The sequence below is a fragment of the Brachyistius frenatus genome, unplaced genomic scaffold (genome assembly GCF_029030835.1).
Source record: "Brachyistius frenatus isolate BFR_SWC_R1_liver_20210118 unplaced genomic scaffold, ASM2903083v1 Contig_24, whole genome shotgun sequence".
Lineage (NCBI taxonomy): Eukaryota > Metazoa > Chordata > Actinopteri > Embiotocidae > Brachyistius > Brachyistius frenatus.
This window is the reverse complement of record NW_027210623.1, coordinates 5,177,935-5,190,426: the sequence shown is the minus strand read 5'-3', so window position 1 is coordinate 5,190,426 and position 12,492 is coordinate 5,177,935. Positions and strand designations below refer to the sequence as shown.

At 39.6% G+C, this 12,492-nt stretch overlaps 1 protein-coding gene across 1 annotated transcript in view; it reads right to left on the bottom strand.

The window, feature by feature from the left end:
* cdkl5 (cyclin dependent kinase like 5) overlaps positions 1–12,492 on the bottom strand; it is a 44,021-nt gene that overhangs the window by 19,248 nt on the left and 12,281 nt on the right. The window contains 5 exon segments of the mRNA XM_069697889.1: positions 1,534–1,624; positions 2,585–2,644; positions 3,318–3,438; positions 3,898–4,034; positions 4,116–4,161. Of these exon segments, the coding sequence (XP_069553990.1) occupies positions 1,534–1,624; positions 2,585–2,644; positions 3,318–3,438; positions 3,898–4,034; positions 4,116–4,161 (455 nt within the window).

The window sequence follows — 12,492 nt, the reverse complement described above, 5'->3', positions numbered from 1 at the left end:
AAGCAGAGGAGCGGTGTTGGTGTTAGAGGGAGAGAGTATTTGAGTGGGCGGCATTCAAACGCTGTCTCAATAAATGTTCCAGGGTATTTACTAAATCAGTCTACAGCAGTGAGGCTAGATGACGCTCTGCTGTCTCCGAGCTAGAATGGACTTTCAGTGCAGCAAAAGCACCAAAACAACATAAGCAACAGGAATCAACAGCGAAGCAGAGATTTGATCTCAGGATACGATGTTTACACGACGGTTTGTGTCATCCTGTTGTAGCAGGTGAATCACTGCCTGATTCCCCAGTGAGCAGGATTGAAACATGGGGGATGAAAAGGTGATCATGGAAATTACACAAAATGGTTTGTGCACTCAACTTTCTGTGACACACAAAAATAATAATAATAATAAGTAACAAGTAGTAATAAAATATAAGAATGTAGAACTTACAATATGGGTCCAATTCACCACAAAGGATAATATTTTAATGTTTTGTCTATGGTGACTCACTTCCCCATTTTCTGGGGTCCAACAGACCCTTCAGCTGTACGTCTCATAATAACAATAATAATTGAAATATTGACAATCTAATTTTGAAATAACATTCAACAACTTTTTTTGTCATGCTATTTGCTTTTTAGTATACAAAGCACTCCTTAATTTTGTAAAAAAAAAAAGAAGTCATACACAGACAAATTCAAAAATACATACATAATGTCTACATACTGCAACTGCAATAATGATACTTTTGTTTGGGGAGAATTAAAATGTCCTTCAATAATGACAGAAATCCAATTAGACTTATTTGGGAGGAGCTTTGTCGTGTAAAAAGTAGCGGTAACACATATCTTAACAACATATGAAATCCTAGTTATGGGTGGCGGTGGCTCAGATGCAGGTAGCCCACAAATCATATGATTGGTGGTTTGATCCCCAGTTCTTCCTGCCACCTGCTGAAATGTCCTTGGGCAAGACACTGAACCCCAAGTTGCTCCATATGGCAGCTGACATTGGTGTGAATGTGTGTGAGTGGTTGAATGGGAGGCAAACCGCTAAGGTGATAAATCTCTACATAAGTGCAGACCATTTACCATATTTAACTCAGTTTTACAGCTGGGGTCTGTGTGACTGAACAAAATTCATGCTTTCTTTTCAGTAGCAAACTTTTGAAATATATAGTCTGTTTAGCAACTCTTAAAAAAATGACAAATGTCAAATGTGGTTTTTTTTAGATATCAAAGTGGGCTCCACAACACTATGACAGCACCGCTATTGGATCGGGATTGAAGTATTGGAGGCGGTATCGTGGATCGGTGTGTCCCCATCTGATAAAATCTTTCGAAAACCACAACATATCTGGTGGTCTGAGATTAGAAAGAACAAACACAGCCAACAGACTGAGTACTCTTTCCCTCCCTCCTCATTACTCAGTTCCTCCACCCACCCACACACACACACACACACACACACACACACACACACACACACACACACACACACACACACACACACACACACACACACACACACACACACACAAGGACTCACCCCAGCAGCAGCTCAGGTGAGCGGTACCACCTTGTGGCAACATACTCGGTGTAGTTGGCATCTGTTCCCTCAGACAGGTTGCGAGCAAAACCTGAGCCACAGTGACAAAGAAATGAATATATCACATTAAACCTAAACCTGTATGCTGCACAGCCAGCACATCCGCTGTGATAATATGCAGACAAATTATAGTCCTTTGAATGAAGATATAAACATCCAATTAATAAGAATAAACTACATTTAACACTCAAATCATTTGGACGGCTACAGTATCAACATGGCCATCTTCCATTGTGACAAGACTCTAATTAGTTATGTCACTGCAGGCAGTCTGAGACTGTGCTTTAGATAACCGATGCACAGAGAGTCCCTTTTAAGCATGAAAAGTCACAATAAGCAGAATGCCAGCTCCAACAGTGAATAACAAACAAATCTCACCCCAGCTGACTCAGTAGGATTACATTAACTTGTTATGCAAAGCTAATTGACCGTGTGATTTTGTAAAGAATGATTCAAATGCAGAATACACACCTGGCAAAATGTAAAATGGACAAACTATGTCATATCAATACAACTGATTAGTGTTTTGAAGCGGAAGCAGGTGTCTATCATTAATCCGACTTCTCCTGAAAAACACCTCTGACAGAATAATTGCGATAACAACCAGCAGAATACGTTTTATAGTGCTGGTTGGCTGCTTCCCTGTAGCAGAATTGATCTTCGTGATACACAATTTACAAGGTGACAAATTAATGGTGAGATTTGTCACAGTGAACTGAGCCCAAGAAACCAAACTGGGCAGAATGAAACCAAAGATATAACTGCAAAAATCAGTCACTATCATGATGAATCTACACATACAGTGAAAATGTATCAGGAATCAGCAGTAAAAACTCAGTCTGTCCGAAAATTACTTTACTTTTATTTGACAAGGGAAGTGTATATATATATATAGAGTGGTTTTACCATATTACATGTGTAAATCTTAATAATAAAATTTCTATACAATATGGCTGCTGTAAAGAACAGAAGGAGAGGACCAAAGACTCACCAAAGTCACAGAGTTTGAGAACATCCTCAGAGCTGATGAGGAGGTTCTCTGGCTTTATATCTGGATGAGAGATGAAGACAAAAGGATGTTAATGTGCTTTAATCACTGCCCTATACCACATTCAAATTCACTTATGAAACAAAGCATGAAAATATGGCTTCCACCTCCATGTTTTCCAGAGAGTTAAGATACGTTCTGGGCTGCAGATTTTGCTTCCATCAACACATTTCTTAGAAAATCCAAATTATACCAAAGGTACTAAAAGGATGCAAGATGTATTGTGTACAAAACAAGAATAGATTGAAATACACATCACAAAACATACCTCATAAGTACTTCAGTCAATACATACATAAATGAATAAAATCAGACTGACCAACCTTGCCTTTTTTAAATCCCTAAACATATCTGAGATACTAAGTCCCCACAGTTCCTGGAAAAAAAACTGATGGCACAACACCAGAGTCATGAATGGCAACTGCAGCTCTGTGCATCATAAACCTTAATTTATATTGATTCAAATGTAATTTCTTTGTTTTGTTTTTTTAAGAAATTATCATAATCAAGCAAAAACATCTGACATTAAGGAACATCACTTGTGTCACAATCCTCCAATTATTGGTATTACCCTTTTCTTTTGAGGATGAAAATGTGATTTTGGGATGCAACATCAACCCAGGCGACAATGTGATATTTTTGCAGTGAGACATACATGTACAAGTTAACGCCTCACCTCTGTGCACAATCTCATTCTTGTGACACCAGTTGATGGCTTTGATGAGCTGGTAGATGTAGCTGCAGACTTTATCAGGCGGCACGCCATTGGGCAGTTCCTCTAACAGCTCCAGCATGTTCTGCAAACCACAAGACATTTAACTGTAGAAAGAGCTTGGATGCGTAGCTGCAGGTTTAACTGTTTGTCTTGGTCAAAGCGTGTTTTAAAATATGAAATTTTTTAACCTTTAATTTTTCTTCCCAGGTTTTTTTTTTTTTTTTTTTTTTTTTTTTATACCTTGACCGGGGGACAAGAGGGGACACCATGCTAAATGACTTGAGTACAGTGTGAAAATAAAACCTGTCATAAAATAAACACTTGGCTGGATACCCTGGCAACACAGTGGGGAATACCATTACTCACAAACAGCATACTTCATATGTTGCCATGGTGATGCTTTTTTAATGCTGAACTGAGCAGTCTCCAACATCCTGAAACTTAAAAGTAGACTAGAATCTAGATACAGCAGAATAGAGAAGAGGAGTGTGTGCATGGCATGCAGGCAGAGAAATAATAATGACAGCGTCATGAAGCTGACCCTCTCAACATATTCAAAGACCAGGTAGAGTTTCCCCCTCCTGCGGAAAGCCTCCTTCAGCTCGACAATGTTGTCCTGCTTCAGGGTCCGAAGCATCTTTAGCTCCCGAAGAGTTGTCTCCTTGACCTCCTCATTTTCTGTGTGGGAATTAAAGAGACAGAAATGACACAACAGTTCAGGTACCTTCCTGTTCTTCCCTCCTTCGCTCCTTCACTCACCTTCACTGTCTTTGAACTTCTTAATGGCCACCAGCTCATTGGTTTCCTGTGAAGACAAGAAGACCAAATAAAACAACTTCTTGATATCAGCTAGAGGGCAACTCTGAGAGCGCAGATCTCCGTCAAAGCCAATAGTACAAATGAAACAACTGTGTTGATGTTCCAATTGTACCGGTTTCAGTTCTCCCCTATGAAACCAGCGGTCCGAGTGCTCCATCAAGACAGGTTGCTGTATCAAGTTTGAGCGAGGAACATGCATATCCTTGAGGATTACTGGTACCCATGAATGTGGATTGTGATATAGAGTGAACTTATTTCCAGAATTGTCTGTTTCGTCACGATCAAACTTCACTGCTATCTACGGGATTTTGGGATGTATGGCATTATTCAGACTGCAGGCAAATCAGATTTGTTTCTCAAATCGGATCTGTAGGACAGACTGTCCGCATTGTTATTTGCAAGTTAGCAGATCAGATTTGGTGTCCACACGTCAGCTATCTGTATGGGTTGCTGTGGTAACGACGTACGTGTACCTATGCTGGCGGCTTTGCAACACGGAAGCAGATCAAATGGAGATCCATGGACGTGGACCTCGTCAGCTTCTGTCCGTGGACTATTCTTGATGTCTTCCAAAATGTGCACTCTGATGTGCCCTGCTAGTGGTGGCACAGATTTAGCTCATTCTGTCACTCTGAAAATGACATTGTTATTGTGTGTTGCGTAGAAAGTGACGCCTGAAATCTGATCTGAGCCCCCACAGTATCTGGACTAAGACGCATCTCTAGAAATCTGATTGAAATTGCATTTCAAACCACCTCCAAATATGGTTTGGATCCAATTTGCAAAAAACACATTTGAGGTGTTTTTTTTGCTATCCAGACTTATAAAAATCAATCCGGTTACAATGTGGAAATGACAAAAAACAAATTTGAGCTGGCAGTCTGAAAAAGGCCTTTGCGGGCCAAAAGCCCTATCCATGTCCGTATCAACGTTAATGAAAATGAAAAAGATTTAGTAGATTACCCAGCAAATTTGATCAAAATTGAATGGGTACTTTTTTTTTGTAATGCTGCTCATAGACAAACAGACAAACAAACAAACAAACCACATCGAACACATCACCTCCTTTGCAGAAGTTAGATATATAGATAGATTCCCAGAACACTGTGACCAAAGTAGAAGTAAAAGACATAAAGTATGTGCAGAACAAAAGGTGAAAGGAGAAACAAGAAAAGGATAAGGATATATTTCCTGCCCACTCTTAACATGACCCAAAGTGTGCCCAAGTTACCATGGCAGTGCCAACACAAAAGCCATGCTGTTGCTCTCATTGCACATCCTTGGCATAGTTAATATGCATCTTCAGTCTCCTTCAGCTTCTTGCAGGTTGCTTGATTGACCTCGCATGAAGGTCAGGATAATCTTTTATTTTGGTCTTCAAATCTTTTTTGAAATTGGGAAAACATACAAAAAGATGTTCTTTCACCCCTCTTTTTCATTGTAATACATATATAGAAACATCAGGCTTTACTGTGAGCTTCCTGTTCCTGGAACAACTCGAGAAACTGAAGGCACCGAGCAACATCCATATACAGTACATAACAGATATCAACATTTTGATGCAAGGTCTCAGAGAACATACAGTAACTAGCGATTTCCAACTAGAAAAGTAATAAGATAACTGCGTGCTTGCAGCTTCTTTAAACATGCACAAAATCATTTGTTTTGCCATTTGGGGGCATAAGAAACAAGTTGTGACCTGAATGTGTTAGCTTAGCAGTTGCTTGTTTACACTCGCAGCAGTATGGAGGAACACTGGGATGAGTTGTGCTTGAATACATCCGATAGATCTCAGTCCAATTTTCACTCCGTTTTAGCTCTGTTTTGGATCGCCACCACCTACTGAGGGAAATATCTGTCTCTTTAGCTGCTAAATTTTCCACGGTGTTCATCGGCCTGCTGCTAACAGTTTCTTTCTACCTTTTGGTGCTTATTAGGTAGTGCACAGTGGATTTTTAGGGGTTTTTCAACAGAAAACAGCTGCCTGTGCTGACCAAAAGTCACGACCATAAGAGTGGTGTGAAACTAAAGACAGTAAAAGAAATTACGACACTCCAAACAATAAAGCTAAAGGGATTGATTATACTCTGCATGTTCATCTTAACTAAAGACGCCTTCGTATTGTTATTTTGATACACTGTTAACAAACAAATACTGATTATAACTCCTTTAACGAACACTATAAGTGTACATTTTTGAAGATATACTGACCTTGTCAAATGACTAGGGAGGCTGAGACTGAGTTTTGGAGGGAAAATGCATCATGTTAAAAAAAAAAGTTAGTCATTGATTCACAGATAAGCACCAGGTGGCAACCCAACCAGAAGTACCCACATTTGGAGAAGCTGGAGAAGAGCGAGGATGCGGATCTGACTGAGAATCCGAGGACACTATGACCAACCACCTATACCGGCAACCTGACTGCACCCCAGACATGTCAATCAAACTGGGCACGCCCCCAAACGTACTTCTCTCTGAGACCTAATATCTGATCAATTATGGAATCATTTTCTGAAGGACCACCAGAATACTGATCTCAGAAGAAGTAGATTGAGCGTATGACACCATAATGACTTGGAATTTTTTTTTTACTGCCTTTGTATTTCAGTCTTAAGAGTTGGAATCTGAAGCTGTTGTGGGTAAAGACAGGGAGCCAGAGGGAATTACGACATACAAGGCAAGTGTCCTCGGCTACTCATGTTCCTCTATTGTTCTTTTGTCTAGAGAAGGTCAGACAACAGAGTCAGTCTCAGTGTTGGGAGGAGGCAACGCAGCGAGGAGCTGCTTGTCACCGGCAGCGCTCACACAAGCCAATTGTTTTACCGATGTACTTTTTAGTTGTCAGTATGGAGATTTTCACTTGCGAGATAAATAAAAGAAACAACACGGATTCATCACTCTGACTCAGTCTTTAATCCTGAGAGCAAAGTTACATCTTTCAGTGAAACAGAATATATCTGAAGAGTAAATTGAGAGGTTCACTGTTTGCCAGGCAGACCAAAAAACAACAACCCACAAATGCCTGCAGCCACACACAGCACATGTGACATTTCAAGCTGTGTGGCAGCACCTTGCAATGTGCTGATGATACTCACGTGTGATGTCTGACCTACGCTGATTTACCTTTTAAGCCACTGTTAAGTCAGCACAGCCACAAATAGCCTCATGCTTTCTAATTTTCTGCTGATGACATGAACAGCTCCTGATTGTCAATAGGGTTTAGTTGACAATTGATTGTCATGCAAATACTTGCGATTAACAATTTAAATGTATTTTTCTGTTAATTTCATGCCAATAAAGTATAAGAATAATCATATTTATAATGTATATTTGTCTTATGAAGAAAATGAGTCATTTATCAGCATTGAATATTTAAACATGTAAATAAAAAATGTAATCTCTGTATGCCTTTTAATCAAAGTCAACTTCATTGTCAATTCACCATACAGTATGTACATATGGTGACACAAGACATACAGAGAGATCGAAATCAGTGGATATATGGTGCTTTTATTTCACAAACTGCTTTACAAATAATCAATTATCAAAGAGTCACTGGTTAATTTTCTGTTGATCACTTACGTTAAATAATTAACAAGCACTCTCAGCAATCCAATAATGCACAGAGATACTGTATAGGCAGCAGGAAACATTGGCTACCGTGAGGCTATTGTCACTCCCAATACACAAATTCAAGATAACACATAAGCCTCCATACACACACCCACATACGCTAATACAACACTTGCATAAAGTGGCAGAACATTGCACAAATGCTGGCACATACTCGCTCGACTAATTAAATGTTCCATCAAACACATACTGTACTGTAAAGCATACATAATTTATTCAAGAACAGCCATTTCAAATGCATGTCCTTCCTTTGTGTTACAGTTAGAGTGTGTTCGGTGTCACCTGGTTGGGTTTTAGCCCAGAGCTCCAGCCTCAAAGCCCTACGATTCCCTCAACCATATACAGGTCTGCTCTAGACTCCGAACAGGGTGACCCATTTACCATCAGCATAGTCTCCGTATTCAATACCTCCCTCTGCATCTCCTCCTCTCCAACACACACACACACACACACACACACACACACACACACACACACACACACACACACACACACACACACACACACACACACACACACACACACACACACACACACACACACACACACGTTGTTTCTGTCTCTCTCTCTCTCTCTCTCTCCCTCCGCCACCCTTTTCTCTTTTGCCCTGCTTCCAGCTGAGAAAAGTAAAAATAACTGCTCTTGCAGCAAAGCTAAAATGCTTTTACTGCCATGGTCGGAGTCTCTCTCCATGTGAAAATGAAAACCCTACACTGTGGGAAACATGTCACATGTCACGTATTGGAAATGCAGAGAAATGGAAAGGATATCCAGTTTAACATGGTCACACTCTAACAGCTGTAATTACATTTTTTGAAAGGCAGATTGGCTGAGAATTACAAATTCACAGTCAAATAAAATTAAGAGATTGTGGCAGAAAAATAATGACTTTAACAAGAATATGATATGTTATTGGCTTCGGGTGGTTTATGCTATACAAGCACATCTTTTAGAGGTTTAGAGGACCCGAAAGCACCAAAATCAACAAGTAAAATGAGACAAAAATTCACTGAATACAAAAAAATCTTAAACAATGATAAATGCAGATTACAGTCAGGCAAGAGCTAACTGAGGTGGGAAAGCAGGGCAGGTGGGACTGGTTGGTCAGAAAAGACATGGGCAGTGAGTAGAAAAACAGGAACCTGTGCCGAATCAATCAAATAATCAAAAAACCATGACACCATTGACAGACGGGCCAGAAGTTTTTAAAAACATTGATTCAATATCATAATGTAAAGGCTGTCCTTAGACATAGATTTCATGGGAGGTAGAATACTGTGGGTTTAACCTAATGTGGGGTTGATGAGAGCAATAACAGTAGATTAACTATGATGATGGTAAAACCAAATGAATGAACAAAAAAACAAGTCACAGCTGTATCATTACAGCACTATGAAAATATTTTGACATTTAAAACAATCAGCCACAACATTAATACCACTGACAGGTGAGGCATTAAGTATAATACAACAGCCCAGCAATAAGAACTCTCATCATGATGATGTTCTAATGTTCAGTAGTTATTCAATCTGATTGAGAGGTGTGGATTTATTTTAATGGTCATTTTGTAGACTCTTAACTTTACAGTGAAGTTGAAATGTGCTGGGTTATATACTGACAGGTGTTCCTAATATTATGTCCCTCTCATTTAAATTAATTAGGGTCCCAAAATATATAACCCAGTACAGTCCAACAGCACCACAAATTACTGTTTTCATAACAACCATTAATAAATCAACATATTAAATAACAAATAAACACATAATCCTTATAAAGGGATGGTTTATTGCTGGGCTGTTGTATTATACCTAATGCTTCACCTGTCAGTGGTTTTAATGGTGTGGCTCATTTGTGCACAAATGTTTGCAAGCTTACCTAAAAAAAAAAAATTATGTAATGTCATCTCTCTCAGTTAAGAGCTCCAGGTTGTGCTTAGCAGAAGGCAGCAGAGGGAATCAGGGGGGCCTCAAACGACAGCTTCAATATTTTCTGGCTTACATGAGTAAAAAAAACGATCTTACTAGCAAACAAACAACACATCCAGATGTACCTCGCGTTTTGTACAGTGTGCAAAACCGCTACAACTTCACAGTGGAGAAGCGATGCCAATTTAACAACATTTCAGGCCACTTCTTTTTTTTTTTACCTAACTACAAATCTAGCACTTTGTTTGAACAAACCCAAGCTACTTTCCACAGAAAAGAGAGGGCAATACTAACCGGCGGCTGAGAGGGACACCTTTCTCTGCGTCTGTACTGACGGCGAGAGAAAACACCGCCTCTGACTTTATCTCACTTCACATGCAGGCTAAATATAGCCAAAATCACAAAGCAACCATGGTCTTTCAATTACGTGCATCGTCATTTTGGCAGACGACCTCGCGTTAATAAAATCATAAATTTAGCAGAGCAAAGCTGCAACTTGGAAATGGCTTGGAAGCAACTGCAGGTTAATATGTCGGGCTACTCTTAATGGGCCGCTTTTCAGTCATGATTTCATACTCGTACCGTTGTCTGATAGAAATTGGAAAATATGTAAACGAGAACAGTTTTTTTTTTTGTTAATTCGGCTGTCTCAAATAAAGTGTGTGAGGAGAGAGTGGGAGAGACGCAACCAACCAGGTGTGAAGTGCCGAAATCCTCTAGCATTACGTAGTGAAAATACGACGTGATGACGTTGTCAAATGATAGTTACGCAGTAAGTAACGCAAAACACATGGTTTTTTGCCAACCGAAATACTTCTGCTGGTGAGTTTGTAAGCTACCTGCCTCGTTTTGTTAAGTCACTAATGTGTTGTTTTTTTTGCTGTTTCAGCAAGTGCTCAGTACACAGAAATTGTAAATAAGATAGGCCTAGGTTTAAAGATATGAGAGTCTCTGAACTAATGTTAGCCAGCTGTTTCTCCGATCTTACCTTTTTGTGCTAAGCTAATGTCTTTTGATGAATGTAAAGGGGATGGGGGAATTAAAATAGTCTTGCAAGTGGTGAGTGACTGAATGATGTTTGTCCCTGGGGGTTACCGTAGCAGTGCCTCCAATTATAGTTGTGTTTCCTGTGGCATGCAGCTCAGTGGTGGGCGAGGACAAGGTTTGGTTTTGGTTAAAACCACATACTGTCTATAAATGTGGACATAGCTTGCGGCTCTGTTTCCATAGACTCCCATTCAACTTCTGTCATGAAATACAGAGCCAATACATTTTTATCCGCAAGTCATAATGGTGTTATCCGCCACAGGCACTTCTTCCTATTAGTTTACTGGCGTCCATCTCTAAATAATTCCATCATTAATTAGATAATAGGCCTTAAAAAGTGTTTTTTTTTTTTTTTTGCACACTGAGAGCTGAAGTTAAAACCGGAGTTAAATTCCTTGTATGTGTTACATACCTGGCCAATAAAGCTGATTCTGATTCTGAAAAAGTGGTATGTTTGAGGGGGTGTCTGTTTGATTGACAAGCCTGTGGTGCACTCAGGTTTACGCTATAGGTGGGCGGGGCATATTGTACCCAGGTTTGCTATGAGATTCACCGCTTGCTCATCCTCAGCTTCTCCAAATATGGACACTTCTGGCTCCACAATAGCAAGATAGCTAAGGCCAAAATACCAGACTCGAGGCTCACAATACTCCATCTACCTGGTACACCAAGAGATCCAGCCCTGGTATCCTCAGGGAAAATAAGATGAGTTATAACTGACCGGGATGATGTGTGTGGAGGTGTCTGGAGCTATTTTGTGTCAGCCTGGTGTACTCCACTCACACCACGATTTGAAGTTAAATCACGGTGAACGACAGGCACTGCTCTCTGACGCGTCACCTCTCAAAAAGTGGTAGATTTATCAATATACATGTTTTGGTGCCTTGAGATGACTGATATAATTATCAGTGAGCTTTTTCACTTCAGGGCGGCGTAAGCCAATTTAAAAGTTACTTAAGTCTACCAAATCTCTCTAAACAAAAATGCAACATAGGGCTTGAAATTCAGAAGTAATTGAGAAATAGCACCGGATTTTTTTGCTCATATCATATCTGATTTGAATTTTAATGGTTGAATAATCTTCCTTCTTCGTTCTATTTCTAGTCTCTCTGCTTGCATTTTCAGCACAGTCATTGAATAATATGACGCATCTCCTGGAGCTTTCATGACACAGAGTAGAAGTCATGATCAATAACTCATTGTGTCTGTCTTTCAGGTGTTTATCTTGCTCGCTCTGTCTCTCATCAAAATACATACAACAATAGATAAAGTAACATTTGGCAAGCTAAGTAATTAAAAAAGAAAAGCATGTTTTGATGTTTGATGAGGCATACCCTGCTGGACACAAAGAATTCAATGCTATCCACTTCTCTTTCCCACAATAATCCTGACATTAACACAAGTAAAACATGTATGTAAAAAATTATGCAGAATTAGCCAGTAATTTAAGTTACTACAAATGTTCTTCCTTTATAAACTAGTGTTGGTAGAAAAACATTTGTCTCACAAATGCATCACTTAAGTTCAGCTGACAAAGCCCTTAATCAGAGCACAAACACTTAAGCCTTCTCCACACAACAGACATCTTTGGAAGACAAGACAAGGGAAATGTGAAAGCCAATTTCCACATTCACAGTAGGTTGTGTTCTGCATTTTAATAGATCTGATATGCAGATTGTCGTTTTCTTAAGGTTCATCTGCTTCTGTTGTGT